At 35.6% G+C, this 22302-nt stretch overlaps 3 protein-coding genes and 1 pseudogene across 3 annotated transcripts; all 4 read left to right on the forward strand.

The window, feature by feature from the left end:
- Positions 1-634: 634 nt before the first annotated feature.
- LOC125219418 lies at positions 635-7078 on the forward strand (annotated as a pseudogene).
- Positions 7079-12529: 5451 nt separating this feature from the next.
- Positions 12530-16167, forward strand: LOC125219623 ((-)-germacrene D synthase-like). Its single transcript, XM_048121645.1, has 7 exons — positions 12530-12671; positions 12866-13142; positions 13359-13734; positions 13822-14040; positions 14388-14526; positions 14695-14943; positions 15720-16167. Exons 1-7 carry the CDS (start codon positions 12540-12542, stop codon positions 15999-16001), a joined length of 1674 nt encoding a protein of 557 aa, XP_047977602.1. The 5' UTR covers positions 12530-12539; the 3' UTR covers positions 16002-16167.
- A 2413-nt stretch (positions 16168-18580) lies between these two features.
- LOC125221284 (pentatricopeptide repeat-containing protein At1g07740, mitochondrial) lies at positions 18581-20027 on the forward strand. The gene has a single exon (XM_048123407.1). The coding sequence runs from the start codon at positions 18581-18583 to the stop codon at positions 19955-19957; it is 1377 nt and encodes a 458-aa protein (XP_047979364.1). The 3' UTR covers positions 19958-20027.
- Positions 20028-20570: 543 nt separating this feature from the next.
- Positions 20571-21500, forward strand: LOC125224106 (dirigent protein 10-like). Its single transcript, XM_048127451.1, has one exon. The coding sequence runs from the start codon at positions 20600-20602 to the stop codon at positions 21398-21400; it is 801 nt and encodes a 266-aa protein (XP_047983408.1). The 5' UTR covers positions 20571-20599; the 3' UTR covers positions 21401-21500.
- Positions 21501-22302: the final 802 nt, after the last annotated feature.

Below are 22302 nucleotides of genomic sequence, written 5' to 3' on the forward strand. Positions count from 1 at the left end.
GCACATAAATGATAAAAGTAAAGAGAATGAAAAAGATTAACATAAACGAATATAAATTATTTATATGAGATGACAGAAAGAAAATATGGCTTATTTCCATGCATGGAAAGGATATAATATGCCATAATTTTCTGACTTATACCAAAATTTTGGTATATCGCGTATCCCACGTTATAACAAATTCATACAGGTATTGGAAAAGAAAGTTACTGTATTATAATAAAAAATTCAATATTTTAAATATTTGTTTATTACAATAAGTCCAGTATATAGTATAGTACTAGTACTTAGGTATTTTCTCGCAATCCTAGTTGATATTTCAAAATTTCTCAAATACCAAGGGCCGATTATGTCCGACGTGAACACCAATACACTCAAAGCACACATAATGTATACGCACTAAAAGAATTTTTTTCACTCAATTATAAACGTTAGTTTACATTGGTGTTATACATTTTAAAGAATTATTCCCATCATTTGCACTCCATTTTCCAATATTTTGCGTAACATATACGGTTACTTTTTCCTAGGAAGTGACTCCTGTAGTAATTGTCATTTTAGGAAATAAAAAATAATTTTGATTTGTTTTAAAAGAAAAATGAGTGTGATACAGCAATAAAGAGTGCGAGGGAAAGAAACGTGATTCCGCCGGCGAAAACCCCTACATATTTTTAAGTAGTCGATCAAAACAAATTCCAGATCACTGCAAACTATTTTCTTGCGGTGGAACGGCGCCGCACCATCGCTTTATCGCCTAATTTGTCTTGCTACATGTATGTATTCTATTCTGCCAGAATAATGTGTAATTTCTGTGCAATTGATGATTTATTTATTTGGTGGAATAAGATGTTCCTCTGTGGTTTTTGTGTAGAGTGGTGGTGGCGGCGACGCGGATGATTGGATTTAGAGATGGCGGAGCCTCCATCGCAGCTCATTCAGAAATTGAAAGAGAACAAGCTATTCAAATTATCGTTCGCCGTGACTGGAATCATGTCCACTCTTCTTATCTATGGAGTATTACAGGTGCCAATTTATTTCTTCTCTCTCTTTTTCAATCGTATTAATTGCGAGCGGATTGGATTTATCATTATCGAGTATACGAATTTGTTGATTGCCTCAGATACCTATGGGAGGCAAACATGTTTTGGGATTGGGCGTTATAAAAACAAGATCTTACATAGTTATATGAAATTTTAGTCTTTATTTTATTTTATTTATTTTTGGATTGTTTAAAGGGTTTTTAGTGAAGTTTTACTGAGATTCCAATTTGAAAAGCGTAGGTCCATTCTCAATTAAAAGCAATTTATTCTAGTATCAATATGCTTATTCAGTCAAGTATTTCTTATTTTTTTTACTCATAACCCCACCTTCTGAATGCTAAGAAAAAAAAAGATATATTCTTTTTGAATCTTTATGAAGTATGAGAATATATTTGAACATTAGAACTAGAGATGGTCTTGATGTAATTATGTTCAGTATGCCCATTTGTACCTCTTATATTGGATCAGAATCTTCATTTCTTAAGAAACTGACAGGAAATTGTTTGTTGCAGGAAAAGATTATGAGAGTCCCATATGGTCCAAACAAAGAATTTTTAAGTATTCATTGTTTCTTGTCTTCTGCAACCGCATTTCAACCTCTGCTGTGTCAGCTGCAATTCTACTGGTAATTGTGATTGAATATTGAGTGGCTAGTTTTGTGTCGTATAACTGGAAACCATCTTTGAAAGTTCACTTCTATTTTGAAGCACATCATTGTAGATGGTTGTTATTTTAAAGTCTTGAAATGATTTGGTTTGACTTCATATTCTATTTGGCATTACATAATTTGGTACTGCGGCATATGATGGAACTTGGCTTATTATTATCTAGATATGTTTTAATTCAGATCTCATATTTTGATGTTATTTTACCTGCTCCTTTGGCTCTTCAGGGAAGTAAAAAGGTCCTTGATCCTGTTGCTCCAATTTACAAGTATTGTGCTATATCGGTGTCTAATATACTCCCAGACTTGTCAGTATGAGGTGAGCTGTATTTTTTGGCTGGTTGAAAGGAACTCTCTTTGAACTTTACCCTGAGAGGAACTCTAGTAAAAATATTCAAATATCTATTCTACCTTGTCACAGGAAATTTTTTTATGTTCAGTTGTAAGGAGAAGTGCCTTAACATGAAAAGTTTTTAATACATTTCAGGCCCTTAAATATGTCAGTTTTCCAGTCCAGACACTGGCAAGTGTCCCAAAAATGATACCTGTGATGGTGAGTTTGCCTAGTTTCTCATATAGGTTCTGTTTCAAAGCTTGAAACCCTTGAAATACTGATAGGGATGAAATCTACACAATATTTTTATGAGGAAACCCCAAAAAAGATGAATTGGAATCTATTACAACTTCAATCCAAATGATAGTTTGCTCTGACTGAGTACCCTGAGAATTGATCATGCTTCAGGGCTTCAAATATTCTCTCTATCTGGACTACATTCATTAGAGCCAAAGTAGCTGTTATAGATACAAATTAAAAATATACATTCCGTGGAATTTTGAACTGAAGACCATGTAGATCACCAGTATGTGCAACTCGTCATTTTTAATCAGAACCTCCATGGTCTGCCCCATTTAAGTTAAACTCATTGATAGCCATGACATAACCTTTTGGATAGTGAATTTCGACTGATATCTTTTTGTAACATCTTCATGTCCATATGTTATTTGACCCCATTAGAAATCTAATCTCTGGGCATATTTCTAAAAGTTCAATGATAAGTGACAACAGTTCCAAGAAAGTGGCGTTTAAATTTTAAAAACAAATTCATTGTGTCACTATTGCAGTTCATTTGTGGATTTTTGAAAATTCTATTAAAACATGTTGCTTTGATAACAAAGCACAGTTGACAGTCTGGAATGGGCTTGAACTTTTGTACCATGATTCATTACCTTAGGTGAAACTTAAAAGTCTAATTAGTCAATGCTAAGCTTTAAGCTAAATCTTTTGGATTTTTGTAGCTGCACGGCCTGCACCCCTCTCTACTGTCTCATAGTTATTCTCATTTGGTGCAGATTTGGGGCACTGCCATCATGCAAAAGAAGTACACTGGAAAAAGATTATTTGTTTCCCATTTTAGTCACTATTGGATGCTCTATTTATATTATTTCCGGTAAACATTCTAAAAAATTTCTTAAGAATGCTCACTATTATTCTGCATGTCAATTAACTCCCATACTGATTCCACAATAATAATACTCTTTATATGAGAAGAAATTATATACATTTTCCACATTCAAACTTCTGATGACATACCTTTTTATTCTAAATCAAGAACAATACATTGTACTGCATCCTAATTCCATATTTATACTTAAAGAGCTGTGCTCAAACATTTTCTAGTCCAAAATTATTTTGTGCTTCAAGTGCTTGAGACTTTGAAATTATAATTCGTACTTCAGGTATCCTGGCTAAAAAGCGGTTGGAAAAGTAAATGAACAAAACATTTACTGTTATTTTGAAATCCTGGTAAAATTAAACTTAGTTCAAGATCAGAGTAAGCAAAATATGGATAACATGGTTTTGAATTTTGATTTTGACTAAAAAATCTGAAATAATTGTGTCATGAAGAACCTGATAACATCTTAATATGGTGCTTCTCTTGTTTGGAAACTATGATGCTTAGCGAAAAAAATCACATGATTCATGTGCTTTATCTTGTTAATTAATGATGTACTACTTAATTTCAATTCAAATATTTCAAATGTAGGCGGGTGATATTAGTCCATACAGTAGAGGAAGAGAAAGCACTGTTTGGGGTGTTTCTTTGATGATTGGTTATCTTGGGTAATGTCAAGTAACTCATTTTTTCATTATTTTATACTTGATCAATTGGTTTGATTCTGACAATATGCTTCATCTTACTTCATACTAATATGTAACCTTTGAGGTTGGCGTTTCACACACCTATTTTTTCTTTGATTTTTTTTCTAAGTTTTCTTAGAATCCAAATCTTATTTGGGCCATTGAAATAAGCGCCCAGAACAAAGTTATAACATATTTGGTTATATATTATGCAGTTAATTTTCAAAACAAGCAACTAAATAGAGTTGAAAACAACAGGTGACATTAATGATCCTGAAAAAGCAAATTGATTTTTACATGGCTGATCTTGAGTGCAAATACTGATAATTGTTTAGAGAAGATCGCATTTTGATAAATGACTAGAAATTTTGCTCCCCGTGCTAGTGGTACTGTCTTAACATTTGAAGTGAAAGAAGTTTTAAGGAAATGCTTATTTGCTGTTTTAAAGTTTCATTCATATTCCTGTGTCCAGAGGACAGTTGAAGATTGAAATATTACCGCTCTTCTGTTTTCCTAACTTCTAAACTAAAGCTACTGGCTTCACAATATCCCTTCATTGCTTACTTTTTTCCATCGCTTTTTTGGGTGGGTGGGTTGGTCTTGTCATAAACTGCCCGACTTTTCTCGTGAAAACACTTCACTGTAGTTGCATTTATCATGCTTGCATTGGGATTTCCTCCTGACCTATCTCGATCATTCTAGATATTTCAGCACTCTAGCTGTTTCCACTTTAAATCTATTTTGCTTTACTGTCCCACTCCGAGACATGACTTGTATTCTGGTTATAGAACTTGCAACCTATTAGCTGCCATGCTTCTGCATAAAAGAATGGACTTTAAATTTTATGTTTTTGGTCCAAGCATGTACTCTAATTGTTATTGTCTTTGTTAACAGGTGTGATGGCTTGGTCTAAGCATGAACTCTAATTATTGTCTTTGTTAACAGGTGTGATGGCTTCACTAGCACATTTCAGGACAAACTTTTTAAAGGCTATGATATGGACATACACAACCAGATATTTTACACGACTCTCTGTTCTTGCATGATAAGTTTCACTGGTAAGATACATCATTTATCACATATAGGTGGGCTATAGATTAAATTGTAATCAAATAACTTTTAAAAGAACTATTAGTGCTGTTGTTAAAGGTAGATCTTTGCTTTAATATCAGGGAAGATTCTTTTCACTTGCAATTTAGTACGTTTTGAACTCCAGAGTCCAGTCTTGGATAAGTATTATCATTTCTTCTTTATTGTTTTCAAAGTCGCTGAGTGGCAACTCCATCTGCTTATGTTTTTTATATGGTTATTTTTGAAACTGGAACAGATTATTATTTATATTACTAGCCATACAAACAATCAATGGAGAAGCTTGCCTATATAGTGAAAGTAATCAATAATGAAGGATTACTACGTCTGCTGGTTATTGCTATGCATAAGGGTTCTAGAAAGTTCTTTTTTTGCTAACTATGTTTGACTTGCTTCTCCCAACCATTTACTTATAAACCACCTGGTTTAGTTGCGGAATCATGAGCATCTTATACAGCTTCAGTAACTAAACATGAAGTAACACAGGATCGCATAGCTTGACTATTTCCTCTGATAATAGAATAGAACTGCATCTTTTGTTTCATTGGCAGATTTAGCGTTCTCCTTAAAAATTGATTCTTTGCATGTGTAATATTTACCTTTTAACAATGTTTAACTTTTAGGTGCCGATACTCATTAAATTGCGATGTTTGATTCTGATGTAGGTTTAATCTTACAAGGAAATCTTTTCTTGGCAATAGACTTTGTCTCTCGGCATAATGATTGTTTCATTGACATTATTATACTTTCAACTGTAAGTCATTGTATTTCTATCATTTTGTCACCCTGCCAATTCCTTTTGGGAAATTGGTCTCTAAAACCATGAACTTTGCCTAAAATTTGGTATTTCCCATGAACTTTGAAATTGGTATATAATATCACGAACTTTGCATTTTGTTTGGTATTTCCCGAACTCACTCAAATAAGATATTTTCATCAAAATCTTATTTAACATAGGCAACCGTGATATGTTTTATAATATTTGAAACCACTTTTTAAGTTCATAACATGTAGCATAAAAAGTCACGTTGAAAACCACGTTGATTTAATTGTGTCAAGTATGATAAAAAGCCTCGTAAGTTAGTCAAATATAGTAATAAACATGCCGTGGGAAATACCAAACAAAATGCAAAGTTTGTGATATTATATACCAATTTCAAAGTTCATGGGAAATACCAAATTTTAGGCAAAGTTCATGGTTTTAGAGACCAATTTCCCATTCCTTTTCGATTTCTTTCCCTCACATTTATCATCCCTTGAATCGTCTCTAAACTTTTCCACCTGACTTGAGCTTAAATGTATTGCAGGTGGCCACAATTAGCCAGTTCTTCATTTCGTACACCATCCGCAATTTTGGAGCTCTGACCTTTGCCACCATAATGACCACAAGACAGGTACATCAACTGTTAATATTATCCGTGGTTATGCCAAAGTGTACTCAAATTTATTACATTTCCAGTTGTTCGCTCTCGTAATTGAGCTGATATATATATTTAATACAGCTGGTCAGCATTCTACTATCTTGTGTGTGGTTTGCTCACCCACTCACCGCAGAACAATTGATTGGAGCAGTAAGCAGTTCTCCCGATCCTTATATCTACGTTCCTGTAAATTCTGAGTCTCGTTAACCTCTATTGGTTATTGATTTTCATCTGCCAGGTTATAGTGTTTGGTTCCATATACTCGAAAAGCTATTTTAGAAGTAAACCGAAGCCATTGCCCTCTGAAGAAGCAGAGAATAGAGCTGTTAGTCCACCAAGGAATAACGCATGAAATATTGGGTGCACAACTAGGGATGTAAGAAGATCTCCGACTAATTCTAACTTTCCGTGAAAAGGCGGGGCGACTGGCTGCTAACTCTAAAGCTTAGGCTTGGCTTGGAGTAATTTTCCCAGAATTCTCTCAAGTAACCCTGCATCTGATGTCTGATTATAGAATGAAGATAATTTTTTTGGCGGCTTTACTAAGATTTTGAAGTGTAGTTTTGTTTTACTAAGACCACAGGCTTAATCCCTTAGGCTAAGGTTTATTTGAAATATGCCAACGACCTGTTTCAATGCTAATTTCAATATACTTAGCAGAAATATTACACTTCACGGCAAAGATTTATAGTCGTAATGCAATACTATATGCTTTAGTGTATAATTTAAAAATCCCATTGTATTATCTGATGATTCAGCATCACGAATTCAGCGAAAATAACCTTTTTTTGTAGCTCATTGAGTTTCGTGCATGCAGCAAATTGGTAGACGAGTAATGAAAATTGAAGTAATCTCCGGTGGCGCCCTTTCCACTAGGACTTCCCATAAAAACTTTCTGCCACGTCATCACTAGCACTTCTTATTTTACTAGGACTTTCCACTGCATTAGGACTTCCCACTAGGACTTCCTACAATAAAATTAATTCACAATTAAAATTAAAATTTACGGAATTAAAATTCGACACAAATACGAATGGGGAAATGCGAATATTTCATTAAAAAGAAAACATACATCATTCGAAAGAAAAAATTACATAGTAGATAGAAAAAAAAGCACCCACATCAACGTCAACCCCTCCGCATCCAAACCTCTTCGATGATATCCTCCTGAAGTCGAATATGAGCATCTCTTTGCCGCATGTCGGCAAATGCGCGCAACCGCTCAACCTCTCCATGAGGTACCCCCATGTTCACATTCGCGCTGGCCACGTCGTGCCTTGGACCGGCACCCGTATCATCTTCGTTGGCCCACTGAGTCAGTTCGTCCCCTTCACTTTCGACAATCATGTTGTGCAAAATGATACATGCGTACATGATGTCGCCGATGTTGGGAATATACCACTGCCGTGCCGGACCCCTCACCATCCCCCATCGACTCTGGAGCACACCAAATGCGCGCTCAACATCCTTGCGCGCTGCCTCCTGACGGCTCTCAAAGTAGGACTTCTTTGATCCGACCGCATGCTTGATCGTCTTCACAAAGACGGGCCAGTTTGGGTATATCCCATCCGCCAAATAGTATACCATATTGTGCTTGGTTGTCGTCGGCGACGAAACGATGGCGGGACCAACGCCATTGCACTGATCGTTGAACAGGGGGCGACGACCGGGAGGACGTTGAGGTCGTTGTTCGATCCGGCGACTCCAAAATAAGCATGCCATATCCACAGCCGGTAGTCAGCTACAGCTTCAAGGATCATCGTGGGATGCTTGGCTTTGAAGCCGGAAGTGTGTATCCCCTTCTAGGCGACGGGGCAGTTCCTCCACTCCCAATGCAAACAATCTATGTTGCCCAACATCCCAGGGAACCCGTGCACCGACCCGTGCATATTTATCAGCCGCTGGCAGTCTTCGAGGCTCGTACGCCGAAGATACTGATCCCCGAATATCGATCTAACGCCCGCGCAAAAATTCAGCTAACACTCAACGGCTGAAGACTCGCCAATGTGGAGGTACTCGTCGAACATGTCGGGCGGACCTCCGTACGCCAGTTGCCTGATTGCGGCGGTGCACTTCTGTATTGCCGTGTGTCCGGGTTTTCCAGCCGCATCCTCCCTGATCCTGAAAAACTCGTATCTTCTCTCTAACGCACCCACGATATGCATAAACAGAGGACGATGCATCCTAAAACGTCGCTGGAATAAGGCATCCCCAAAACGCGGCTGCGGAGCAAAGTAGTCCTCATACAACCGAATATGTGCAGCAATGTGGTCCCGGGGTACATGACGTCGGTGATGGATCGGCCGAGGTACCGCTGCCGCCGCCGCTGCCGGAGCAATCGATCAATCGCCTCTTGCACAGCGAGATCCAATTCATCATCACTATCACCATCACTATCACTAGCGCCTCCGCCACTACCACCCGCACGACTACTCGTCATTCTAGATAAAAAGAGATTAGAGAGAGAGAAAAACATGTCAACACAAGTGGTGTGAATGAAATGAAGTTCACCGAGCCCTATTTATAGAGTTTTTTTAAAAAAAAAAAAAAAAAAAAAACGCGGACGTCCGGTCGGACGTGGGGGTGAGGGGCGAGCCCATCCGACGGGCGTGGGCGCCCTTCCCGTTCACTACGGCGGACGTCCGGTCGGACGTCGGCAACGTCCGCCATTGGAGACACTATCTATTATCGTAAACAATACTCTCTCCATCCATAAAAATATACTCTCTTTCCTTTTTAGTCCGTTCCACAACAATATGCGCTTTCTAATTTTGATTTTTTTTTCTAATAAGGCGGAATCCATTCTCCACTAACACTACTTTAATTACTTTTTATCTGTACACTCTTTTACGTTACCAATTTTACATTAAAACTTATGCCGAACCAAAATGCATATTCTTTGGAGACGGAGAGAATATTGAATTTGAAGAGATGCTAAGTTTTTACGAGGCTTTGAATTCTGAAGTAAAATGCTCCATTCGTCCCAATTAAGAGTCATATTTTGCCATCTCCATCCGTCCCAACTTAAGAGTCCTATTTTACTTGTACCATAAGTGGTAAGTAGCTCTCACATTCCACTAACTTATTCCACTCACATTTTATTATAAAGAGTGAACTACATAAATGGTACCTGATCTTTCACTTTGCATGTAAATGATACATGATCTTTAATTTATATCGCGTTTGGTACCTATAAATCACATTTTTGATACCTGATGCAATTTTATTCCCAAAATGCCCTCTAAACAAATACATTTTCTCATTTATGTCATAAAGGATATTTTAGGTATACATAAAACTAGAACCAAAAGTGATATTGTAATATCTTCTCTCATTCTCCTCACTCTTTATACTATTATTATTAATCAATATTAATATTCTTATTTTGATGTTATAAATTAATAATTAATTTATTTTTAATATTATTCAAATATAGATAGTTATAAGTATATTTAATTATTATAAAAATATTATTGTTATAATACTAAAAACTAGTAGTAATTAATAAATAATTATATAAATTATGAATCATATAATATTATGTAATAATAATTGTGAATTGTATTCATAATGATATGAAGAGTAGAATATTTTTAGTTAGGCGTTTCAATCTTAAAATGAGTATAAAGTAATTTAATAAAAAAAAATATTCAATTGATTTAATTATATTAAATAATTAATTTAATTAGACATTTTGTTCTTGGTTTATATTATGAATGCAATTGATGTATGTATAAAAAACTAAAAGGAAAGAATAGAAAGAAGATAAAAGAAAAAAAGAAAGAAGAAAAAATATAAACTAAGGAGAAAAAAAGAGAGAAGAAAGAAAGATAAAATACTAAAAAAAGAAGAAAATGAAGAAAAAAGAATGAAGAAGAAACTAAAAAAGAAATAAGAAAGGAAGAAAAAAGAATGAAGAAGAAACTAAAAAGAAATAAGAAAGGAGGAAAAAATAATCACATATTTGGTACTATTTAATTAAAATTTTCAAAAATATCCTCCATAACAAAAAATATCACATGCTTGGTACCTGAGGTTATTTTTGTCACAGGGTACCAAAAACGATATAAAATAAAGATCATGTACCATTTATGTGCGAAAGTGAAAGATCAGGTACCATTTATGTAGTTCATTCTATTATAAAAGTAATATATATCAGTAAAACCTATATTCCACTAACTTATTCAACTCACTTTTTTTTTACATTTCTCAAAATTCGTGTCATAACTAATTAGGAATCTTAAGTTGGGACGGAGGGAGTAAGTTTATACATCAAATTTTATCTCATATCTTCAAACAAACGATTGTCACTCTAAATGAATACAGTACTATTTAGTAACCAATTTTATCTAATGTATTTATTTTGTAACCTTTATAAAGTTAACCACGTGGAGTATAATAGAGGTAAGTGCTTAAATTAGGAAAATTCGGAACGATATTAAAATTGTTGGCAGGAATTGAAGATAACGATATTTGGTTACAAGAATACCTACTCTAATAAGCATAATATTTTTAATATAATAAAATTCTATTGTTACGTTATTATTATTATTTTATTATTATTATTATTATTATTATTATTATTATTATCATTATTATTATTCCTCCTGTTAACGAAAAATAGTCTGATTTTGTCATTTTAGAGTATCTACAAAAAATAGTCTCATTTCAAAAAAACAAACTTTCTCTTACATTTGATCTACTTTTACTTATCTCTCTTACTTTATCTCTTTCTCTATTCTACTTAATCTAATTTTTCTCTCTATTCTCTTTTACTATACCAATTTCTCAATAAACCCGTGTTGTCAACAAATGAGATTATTTTTTATGAACGATTGGATTATTATTATGATGATTATATATTTTGTTTTTGAATGCACATTTTAAAATTGTTTGGTCAGTTTAAAAATCCTAATTCTAACCTAGGATTTTACTACACGTTTTAAAATTATTTGGTCAATTTTAAAATTATTAATATTGTATTCAAATTTTATTTATTATTTAATACACATTATAACTTGTTTGGCCAATTTTAAAGTTATTGTTATCGTATTAAAATTATGTTGTTTTTTTAAAATAAACGTTTTAAAGATTTTTGGTCAATTTTAATACACGTTTTATAATCCTATCTCTAACTCTGGACTACGAGATTGAGTTGGATGGATTGGAATGGGTGATTGCTTTTTCATAGTCAAGAGGGCCCGTGACTGTGATCGTTTTCTTGAAGGTTCAAATGTCCCTCGGTAACATTATTCCCTCCGTCCACGAATAAGAGTCTCGTTCTTTTTCACACTTGTTTTATAAAAATGATAATAAATAGTTAAAGTGGACAAATGATAAAGTAAGAGAGAGAATAATATAGACAAGGACAAGTGCGAAAAAGTGAACGGGACTCTTATTTTATCATTTGTCCACTTTAACTATTTATATCATTTTTATAAAAAAAAATGCGAAAAAGTGAACGAGACTCTTATTTTATCATTTGTCCACTTTAACTATTTATTATCATTTTTATAAAAAAAATGCGAAAAAGTGAACGAGACTCTTATTCGTGGACGGAGGGAGTAACTTAGTCCAGTTTTCATTCATATTTATTATTTAGAATCATTCTACCATACAAGTAACAAGATTAATAAAAACAATGATATCACGTGTTCCGTGAACGTTGATCAATTAGCTAATTTCAGTTGTGACGCCTATCAATTTATCTTGTGTTAATTACATATCCTTAGACCTTAATAGTACTAATTAAGCGTCTAGTCAATAGCTAGCTACAAAGCAAAATTTAAAATTGGTGTGCTAAGTTTGACTATAGATGTGTTTGAAGGAGTCGTTTCACTCTCATATCTTGATCACCAATCCATTCTAATTTGTGAAAAACCAGATGCTTATAATTTATTGGCTGGAGGGATCTTGAACTATAGTAATGTGCCAAACGTGTGCCAACACCCAAGTTTCAAGTCGTATAATATTACTATTTAAGGGTAATATAATAATTAATAAGTAAGCTAACTAGAGTGTGGTTAGTATGCATTACTACCATTAATCATAATATAACTAGCTGGGGTCTGCTAAATTAAAACAGCGCGGAGAAATTGAAGAAAAAACTGGGCTGATTTGATCATCTATAAATACAAGAAAATATACACTAAACTTATTCAAGTATAGAGCTTTGTGAAAAACAAATGGCCAATATCTATGCATCCGCTGTTCCCATCTCCACAAATAATACAAATGTAGATGTTAGTCGTCGATCTGTAACATATGTTCCTAGCGTTTGGAAAGATCATTTTCTTGCATATACTAACCACGTTACGGTATACTATTATTTACTGATTTTGTTGTGTGCGTGAGTTAGCCTAGTGGTAAAGTGGTTGATGCTTGAGGCCAAAGGTTTAAGGCTCAAGTCTCCACCACGACGAGGCCTTTAAATTTACCCTTATTTGGCAATAAAAAACAAAACCAATACTCCAAAATTTGTAACTGCATGATATTAATGTTGTAACTGCAGGAAATCAGTGCCACAGACAAGGAAATGCTCGAAAAGCAAAAGGTAGAGGTGAAGAAGTTGCTAGCTCAAACCCCGGATGATTCAGCGCTCAAGATGGAGCTCATTAATGCAATCCAACGTCTAGGTGTTGCCTATCATTTTTCAGAAGAAATTGACGACTCATTAAGCAAAATTCACCAGAATTATGATACACAGAGTAGCAAAGACAAGGACAATATTGGAGTTCTTGCTCTTCGTTTTCGTCTGCTCAGACAGCATGGTTACCGCGTCTCATGCGGTGAGTTATAAACCCTAATCACTTTCAAATTTCAATTAAAAACTTAGGGTCTGTTTGCTAGGGTACGTAGATATCTAACTCTTCTATCTTCGAGTTATATGACCTCAAATGATTTAAAGTGTGCTCTTATCATGTTTTGTCTTATCTATATTTCCTACAAAACGGATCTTAAAGTTAAAATTGACACCATACTCTATATTTAATTACTGCGTGCAGACGTGTTCAACGGATTGGTAGACAAGGAAGGGAATCTGAAGGAGTCGTTGATAGACGACGTTGAAGGGATGCTAAGCTTGTACGAGGCTTCCAACTACGGAATAAACGGAGAAGATATTCTTGACAAAGCCTTAGATTTTACTTCTTCACATCTCCGGAATTCTCTACAAAAAATTATGAGCACTTCTCTATCGAATCGAGTGAAAGAAGCTCTGGAGATGCCGATTAGCAAGAGTCTGATCAGACTCGGGGCCAAGAAATTTATATCTATGTACCAACAAGATGAGTCGCACAATCAGACATTATTGAATTTTGCCAAATTAGACTTCAATATTGTGCAGAAAATACATCAGAGGGAGCTACACCACATTACAAGGTCACCACCACACCAACTCATGACATCATTGACATACTACCTTACTTAACTACTACTAACTTTTTATAAATTAAACAAAAGCTGCAGGTGGTGGGAGGATTTGGAGTTTGGAAAAAAACTACCATTTGCAAGGGATAGAGTGGCGGAGTGCTATTTTTGGATTGTGGGAGTCTATTTTGAGCCACAATACGACACTGCAAGAGTATTTATGACCAAAGTCATAGCTCTAACTTCCATCATTGATGACATCTATGATGTTTATGGAACGTTAGATGAACTCCGACTTTTCACCCACGCTATCCGAGGGTGGGTGTATACTTCCTCTAATTATTACTATATCCAATCATTTTTTTTTTCTAATATATATTGTAAAGATGGGTAGTGATAAAATGCAAACTTATATACTGTACAAACTCAAAACTCTTCAACACAACTTCAACACAGTTTCAATACAATATCAACACAGTGTAAAATTTCAAGATTTTAATGTCAACATAATATCAACACAACATCAATCATTGACTGCCGTTGAAATTCACATTTTTCTGTTGATGCTTTTTTGTGATCTGTTGACATTTTTCAATGGTCCAGATCATAGTTTTGAGTTTGTACAAAATATTTAGAGTTTTCATTTGATCACATCCCTTGTTCAGATGGGATATTAGTGCTGTTGCGGAATTGCCGCCGTACATGAGGATATGTTACGAAGCTCTTCTAGGCATTTATTCGGAGATGGAAGATGAAATGGGAAAACGAGGCCAGTCATATCGCCTGCAATATGCGAGAAAAGAGGTATTAACTCGACTCATAAAGTGTTATGGACGCAATGTCCCGTTCAATTGAGAGTGCAACTGGTATGATGTTTATAGACCAATAACATGCTAGACTTTTGATAAGTTCTCCTTGTTTGGTTTGTAACACAAAGCTATATGTTACAAAATTAATAAATGAAATTGGCAGATGATAAAGCTAGCGGGGGTGTATATGGAAGAGGCGGAATGGTGTTATAGCAAGCATGTTCCGACAATGGACGAGTATATGAAATTTGCACTCGTATCGGGTGCTTACATGATGCTATCAACAACTTCTTTGGTTGGAATGGGAGACCCTATTACCCAAGATGATTTTGATTGGGTTACGAACGAGCCACTAATTGTACGAGCCGCCTCGGTTATTTGTAGATTAATGGACGACATGGTTGGACACGGGGTAAGCTAGGTTAAAAGATATAATAGAATGGAGTATATATATATAGGGGCGCACTATGGTCCATAAGGCAAATTCTGTCAAAAATCAAAGCAAATCTCAGCCCTTGGATCCTGAGATTGGATGGTTGTGATCATGTTACCCGAACTACATTGTTACAGTAAAAGCGTTACATTATTAACTAGGCTACATTATTAGACTGCATAATCTACATTATTAGACTAAAGCATGTTACATTATTAGCCGAGCTACATTATTAGACTACGCAATCTACATTATTAGATGACACGTGGCATTAATCTAACGGTTACATCACAGGATCCAATGGCTGAGATTTGCTTTGATTTTTGACAGAATTTCACTTATGGACCTGATCACATCCCTATGCGCACTATGGTCCATAAGGCAAATTCTGTCAAAAATCAAAGCAAATCTCAGCCCTTGGATCCTCAGATTAGATGGTTGTGATCATAATACCCGAAATACATTATTACACTAAAAGCGTTACATTATTAACTAGGCTACATTATTAGACTGCACAATCTACATTATTAGACTACAACGTGTTACATTATTAGCCGAGCTACATTATTAGACTACACAATCTACATTATTAGGTGACACGCGGCATTAATCTAACGGTTACATTACAGGATCCAATGGCTGAGATTTGCTTTGATTTTTGACAGAATTTCACTTATGGACCTGATCACATCCCTATATATATATATATATATATTTGTTGATAAAGTAATTAAATAACATGCATCTATGTATAGATTGAGGCAAAAACTACAAGCGTGGATTGTTACATGAAAGAAAATGGGTGCTCAAAGATGGAAGCTTTTGATGAATTTTGGAAGAGGGTGAAAAAAGCATGGAAGGATATAAATGAGGAGTGTCTAGAGCCAAGGGCAGTATCAATGGCTATACTAGTGCGCATTCTCCATCTTGCTCGAGTCATAAATTTATTGTATGTTGGAGAAGATTCATATGGTAACCCCAAGGCTAAGACCACAGAGATGGTTAAAATGGTCCTAGTTGAGCCCGTGCAATTCTAGTTACTTATAGTTTTAATACACGTAATTCCTAGCTATATGGCTATATCTAGTAGTACTATGAAAGGATGAAGTTGAATCTTTTGTGTAACTCATCAGCTTTTGTAACATTTATCACAATAAATAAAAGTGGAGCCACAATATGTTGGCTGCAATATTTGCCGGGATATTTATACTATAAATCATTTCAATTGGTAGCTTTATTAAGATGTCGAAGGAAAAACATTATTTAAACTTGAGTAAACATAACCATTTTATGTTTTTGGACCCGAACATTATCTTTTGAATTTTTTGATCCTGAACGTATGGAAATTTGATCATTTTAGTCCTCCGTCAATATTTCCGTTGGTCAATGAGTTTAATCCCGATTTTGACCAAATTAAACTTTTAATTCTAATTTTTTACTCCCTAATTAATTTTCTAATTATTTTAATTAATATTTATTTGGTTTTCAACACTTTCTATTTAGAATTCAGTAGCAGATTTTCCTTCATCTCTACTTTGCGAACTCCCTCCCACACAACCTCTTTCTCCAGTTTCTACTGCTTCAAATCCACCATCAACACAACCCTCAACGCCTTCCCCAACCTCAGTCCTATCATGTTCATCATCGGTATTCGTTGCTAACCAATGACTGCTGCTCCATCCTCTGTTCACTTACCCTTTCGTCTTTCCAATTTCTCCTAAGACCTACCGAATTCAAGTCTACACCTGAAAGTTTCATGGCGTCGGACCTCAAATTAGGGATTTCAATTGTTGCTGCACTCCGATTCGGTGGAACCGAAAATCAATCAAATCAGCTTTGCAATCGTTGAAATTGGCTACCCGCGGATTCATTTCACTCTGCTTCAACACACTGAATCGTCTTCATCATTTCTTCCTTGCTCCTTCATTTAACTTTTTCTCACAAATTAGTTGTAAACCGAGAATCTGGATTGAGGCACTCCACAAAATGAAGAAGAAAAGAATTGAAAATTGGAAACCAGAGATTTTTGTCTGGATGAGAATTGAAAATTCTTTTGCAGAAATAGATCCAAAACAGTTAAAATATCCCCATATAACAACGGGTTTAATTTCCAATGCACTAATTTTTTTGGGGGGTTTTAGGATTTTAAACGGATATTTATTAAAATAATTATGGAATTAATTAGGGAGTAAAAAATAGAATTAAAAGTTTAATTTGGTCAAAATCAGTATTAAACTTGTTGATCGTTAGTTTTTAACGGAAATGTTGACGGAGGACTAAAATGATCAAATTTCCATATGTTCAGGACAAAAAAATCCAAAAGATAATGTTTAGGACCAAAAAGATAAAATGACCATATGTTTAGGACTAATTTTGACCTTTACTCTTTAAACTTTACAAATCTGAAGTTGACCTTTTTTATTTCTCCATAAAACCAAATATAAATAATTAGACATGGACTTAAAAACGCCGAGGTATGAGCTTAGTCAGTAGTACATATCAAGCTCACTAAATTTGTGTGCATATTTGGCATGTAAAGAGGGCAAAATTCTTGAAGTAGTCGTGTTTGGAACATGTGTTCCTAAACGGGACATTTTTTTTAAAAATTATGTAAAAGGGTATTACACATTTTTAGAATGTGTAACCAAAGTAAACAAGTGTGAAATGTCATAATGCATAACTAAACACGTTTGTTCTGTGTGTATTTTGTATAAATTGTGTGTATTTTGCATATAATATATGTATCTAACTTATAATTATTAGGAATTTTAATTATTTACTACTTTAAAATGTGAAATTCAAATTTAAGAATTAATAGATTTGGAAATGTAATTCAATATTAAATTCGAATATTTTTGTGATACTAAATATTTGATTTGGAATTAAAGGCTCTAATTAATTTCATAACTCCAATTCTATGTACCAAACAAAGTCTAAAATCTTTGTAGCATCGAATAACTAATACTCCCTCCGTCCATGAAAATTTGTCTCAGTTTTTCATTTCCGTCCGTCCCCCAAAATTTGTCCCATTTCACTTTTATCATTTTTGGTAGTGGACCTCATATTCCACTTACTCATTCCTACTCACATTTTATTATAAAACTAATACTTTAAAAGTTGGATCCATAACCCACTAACTTTTTTAATTCACTTTCCATTACATTTCTTAAAACCCGTACCCAGTCAAACCGGGACGAATTTTCGTGGACGAAGGGAGTAGTATCCAAAGATCATTGGAAATCTAAAATCAATGGTATTCTTTATCGTACTAATACTCATCTAATCTGGTTTCCGAGGAGGCATTGCAAACTATCCATAACAACTTTCCAAGCAATACTTATAAATCGAATTAACACTCTTCAAAACTAATCCATAACAGTATAATTTCGTAGCTAGAATTGAATTAAACATTTATTTAAAGTAATATACTTAAATTTTTATTAATAAAAATTAATTAGGATATTATTTAAATTTTTTTATTTTCTAGTTTATTTTATTTAATCTGTTGATGAATTATAATACAGAAATACTAAGATTTTAAAAAAATGAATAATTAAGCTCTACAAATGACAGTGTATAAATATAGATTCAGTTGGCATCAAATTCCACGAAAACCATGTTGAAGCTCACCCCTCTCAAGCTGCAAAACCAGCTGCACAAATTTATACAGTCTAATCACATCCATGGCAACGCCCGTAGCAAACCCACAAAAAAACCACGCCCTCACAAGTTCACAAAAAATCAGCTCCGACCACCCATCCCGTTTCTCGACAATCTCAAACAATGCAAAAACCCCGACGAATTCCTCTCCATTTTCCACGATTTCAACGAAATGGGTTACAAACACGATTACCCTTCTTACGCTTCTCTCGTCTACAAGCTCGCTCGCGCCAGAAGATTCGACGATGTCGACGCCGTCCTCAATTTTATACGGACTCACGACATTAGATGCGGCGAGCCTATGTTTATCGGATTGATTAGGCATTACGGGAAGGTCGATTTGATCGACAAAGCAGTCGAGGTTTTCCGCGAGATGGGAAAGTCGTATAACTGCGCGCGCACGACGCAGTCGTTCAACACGATTTTGAATGTTTTGGTCAACGGCGGGCGGATTTCTGATGCGACCGAGTTGTTCGCGAAGGGGCCGAAGATGGGATTCAGGTTGAATTCGGTTTCTTATAATGTAATGATTAAAATGTGGTTGGGGAATGATGACTGGGAGAAGGCGATGAAGGTGTTCGATGAAATGCTTGAGAGAGAAGTGGAGCCTACAGTTGTGACTTACAATTCTCAAATTGGGTTCTTGTGCAAAAGGGGTGATGTGGATGAGGCGAAAACGTTGTATGAGGATATGAGGGCGAAGGGAAGGCGAGGAAATGCAGTTACATACGCTGTATTGATGGAAGGTTTGTGCTCTTTAGGTAGGTTCAACGACGCGAAGAAATTGATGTTCGATATGGAGTACCATGGATGCAAAGCCGAGCTTGTGAACTACGGCGTTTTGATGACTGATCTTTGCAAAAGAGGATTGATTGATGAAGCAAAAGGGTTGCTTCTTGAGATCAAGAAGAGGAGGATTAAGCCGGACGTGGTGATGTATAACATATTGATTGGTTGTTTGTGCAAAGAAGGTGAGGTCTCAGAGGGGTATAAGCTCTTGGTTGAGATGCAGGTGAAGGGATTGAAACCAAATGCTGCCACTTATAGAATGGTGGTTGATGGTTTCGTTAGAGTTGAGGATTTTGCAGGCGGTTTGAAGGTGTTGAATGCGATGCTTCATAGCGATCATTCTCCACGAGTTGAAACTTTTCGTTGTTTGTGTAGTGGCTTGTTGAGGTGTGGGAAAACGGATGAAGGCCGGTTTGTTTTGGAGGAGATGCAGAAGAGGAAGATGAACTTAGGGCATGATTTGTGGGAGGTTTTAGCTGCTGATTTATGCAAGGATGATAAATTTGCAGTTGAGTGTTTATCTCATGTTATTGCTTCACTTTGATTATTTATAAGTGGTGTGTTAGTCTGATGAAGGAAGGTTGATTAATTCATCAAACAACACTATTTTCATTTGTTTAGGATTTACAATTAAAATCCAATTTCTCCCAAAGATCTTTTTTCTGCTTTTTGGTTCAAAATCGAAAATTCGAAGAAAGCAAATGGAAAACCACCAATTTTAAACTGAAATTAAAGCCACCAGATACTGATTCAAAACCTGAACCATCTACTTCTCTTGGAATCTTAATAATCGATTTTGGATCTTAAAATATTTTCCCTATTTAGTTTCCTTGAAAATTAAAGAATCCAGGCAACTAATTACTTCTTTAACAAAGAGAAAATGATCACAAATTTTTGCTCTCTTTTGTACTATAAAAAAAAAAAGAAATCTTTTTTCATTTTTAATATGAAAAATTAAAAATCTTAGTTGTACATTATACCCGCACCACCATAGCCATCGCCAGTACCCAACCACCTTAAATGAAGAGATACACACACCTAATCCATCTCCATCAACTCCATAATCGCACACTTTAGGACTATCATTGCTACTTAATCCCCAATATTAACCTCTATATATTCCCAACCTAAATTCTTTTCCTACAACTCATCACAACAACACAAAAAACATCAACAAAGTTTCTTCATGGCATTTCAACTCATAACCACCATCTCCATTCTCATTCTCGCCCTCGCAATATCCTCCGCCACCTCCGCCCGTATCCTCGACGAGGAGGCTGCAGCAGCCGGCGCCGGCATAGGGCCAGACGAGCACCCCCTGACCTTCTTCATGCATGACATACTCGGCGGCAGCCGACCCTCGGCCATCGCGGTGACCGGCATCGTAGCGAACCCGGCCGTGGGCGGGCAGGTCCCCTTCGCGAAGCCTAACGGCGCCGTCCTCCCCGTGAACAACGGCGTCCCCACCAACAACGCCAACGGCGGCGTCGTCAACAACAACAACGTCCCTTTCCTCACCGGCCTCAGCGGCTTCACCTCCAACGTCGGCAACAACAACAACGGCATCATCGGGGGAATACCCGGGTTCCCCGTGCTGAACAGCGCGCAGTTCCCGTCGGGCAGCACGCTGCAGAAGCTGATGTTCGGCACGATGACCGTGTTCGACGACGAGGTGACGGAGGGCCACGAGCTCGGGTCGGGGCTGGTCGGGAAGGCGCAGGGATTCTACATCTACAGCTCCGTCGACGGCAACAGCCAGACCATGGCCTTCACGGTGATGTTCGCCGCTGGAGGATACGCTGACAGCATCACCTTCTTCGGGGTCCACCGGACAGCTGTGGCGGAGTCGCATCTTGCAATCATGGGCGGCACTGGGAAGCATGTCAACGCAAAGGGTTTCGCTACCGTCAAGACCTTTCCCGGCGGCCAGCACGAGACCGATGGGATGGAGACGCTGCTGCAGATCACTGTTTATCTTGCTTATTGATTACTTTCTGGATTTTTCTTTCTTTGATTGTTGTGAGTTGTTGGATCTTCTTATTCGTCTACAAAATTCAAACTCCCAAAACACCACTTACTTTATTTTATTTATCGGAGTCTCACGGTGTACATTAGCCTTATTTTCTCGTGATCAATGTCTTTTGGTAATAATATTAAAAATAATAATATTTCAATAGATAAGAAGATAAATAAGAAAATAAAAAAATATTTATTTTATAAAACTTGTCATGTTGAATATTGTTAAAAGACGATATTTGCGCATGAATGAAACAATTAAGAGAAATTGAAACGTCATGAATTAATATTCCAATTTTAAAATTTATAGGATAAATTATAATTTGATTAAACTTCATAATTTAAATGACTATTAGCTCTATATCTATATTCTACGTCGGGTGAGTTATAACGTGTATTAATTTCTTGTCATCAATTGTATGGATGTGCATGTAACTATTAACAGTTGCCCATAAAATTTTACTACTCCATTTGAATGTCTTTGAACGTCCCATTTATTACCAGTTTGAGTTTTAAAAAATTATTTGATTTTATTAAAAAATTATTTGATTTTACCACTCAAATCACTATTAATTAATTAATCATTAAGATTTAACTAATTACTACTATATCATTTAACTAATTAATGTCAATACTCACCATTATTCATATTGTCCGCTATATTATTTTCTTCCAGAATCAATTACATATTGTCCGCTATATTATTCATATTTGTGCACGCCCTCAATATGGTTTTATTGATCCCAAAGAATAATCTAAAAAAAAGGGTAATTATTTCCAATTTATAGAAATCGGAGATTCTAGTCTAATCATATAATCTGAAAGTAATAATATTTTTAGTGTGAAAATCAGATGATTTGAGATTCATAGCGA

Source organism: Salvia hispanica, chromosome 4, assembly GCF_023119035.1.
Source record: "Salvia hispanica cultivar TCC Black 2014 chromosome 4, UniMelb_Shisp_WGS_1.0, whole genome shotgun sequence".
Taxonomy (NCBI): domain Eukaryota; kingdom Viridiplantae; phylum Streptophyta; class Magnoliopsida; order Lamiales; family Lamiaceae; genus Salvia; species Salvia hispanica.

Bases quoted from the DNA above. Each gene is read 5' to 3' on its own strand.
- LOC125219623 (XM_048121645.1), top strand. From the start codon at position 12,540: ATGGCCAATATCTATGCATCCGCTGTTCCCATCTCCACAAATAATACA. The intron at 12,672-12,865 runs GTATACTATTAT...TTGTAACTGCAG, and splicing joins CATATACTAACCACGTTACG to GAAATCAGTGCCACAGACAA. The intron at 13,735-13,821 runs GTCACCACCACA...CAAAAGCTGCAG, and splicing joins GAGCTACACCACATTACAAG to GTGGTGGGAGGATTTGGAGT.
- LOC125221284 (XM_048123407.1), top strand. From the start codon at position 18,581: ATGTTGAAGCTCACCCCTCTCAAGCTGCAAAACCAGCTGCACAAATTT.
- LOC125224106 (XM_048127451.1), top strand. From the start codon at position 20,600: ATGGCATTTCAACTCATAACCACCATCTCCATTCTCATTCTCGCCCTC.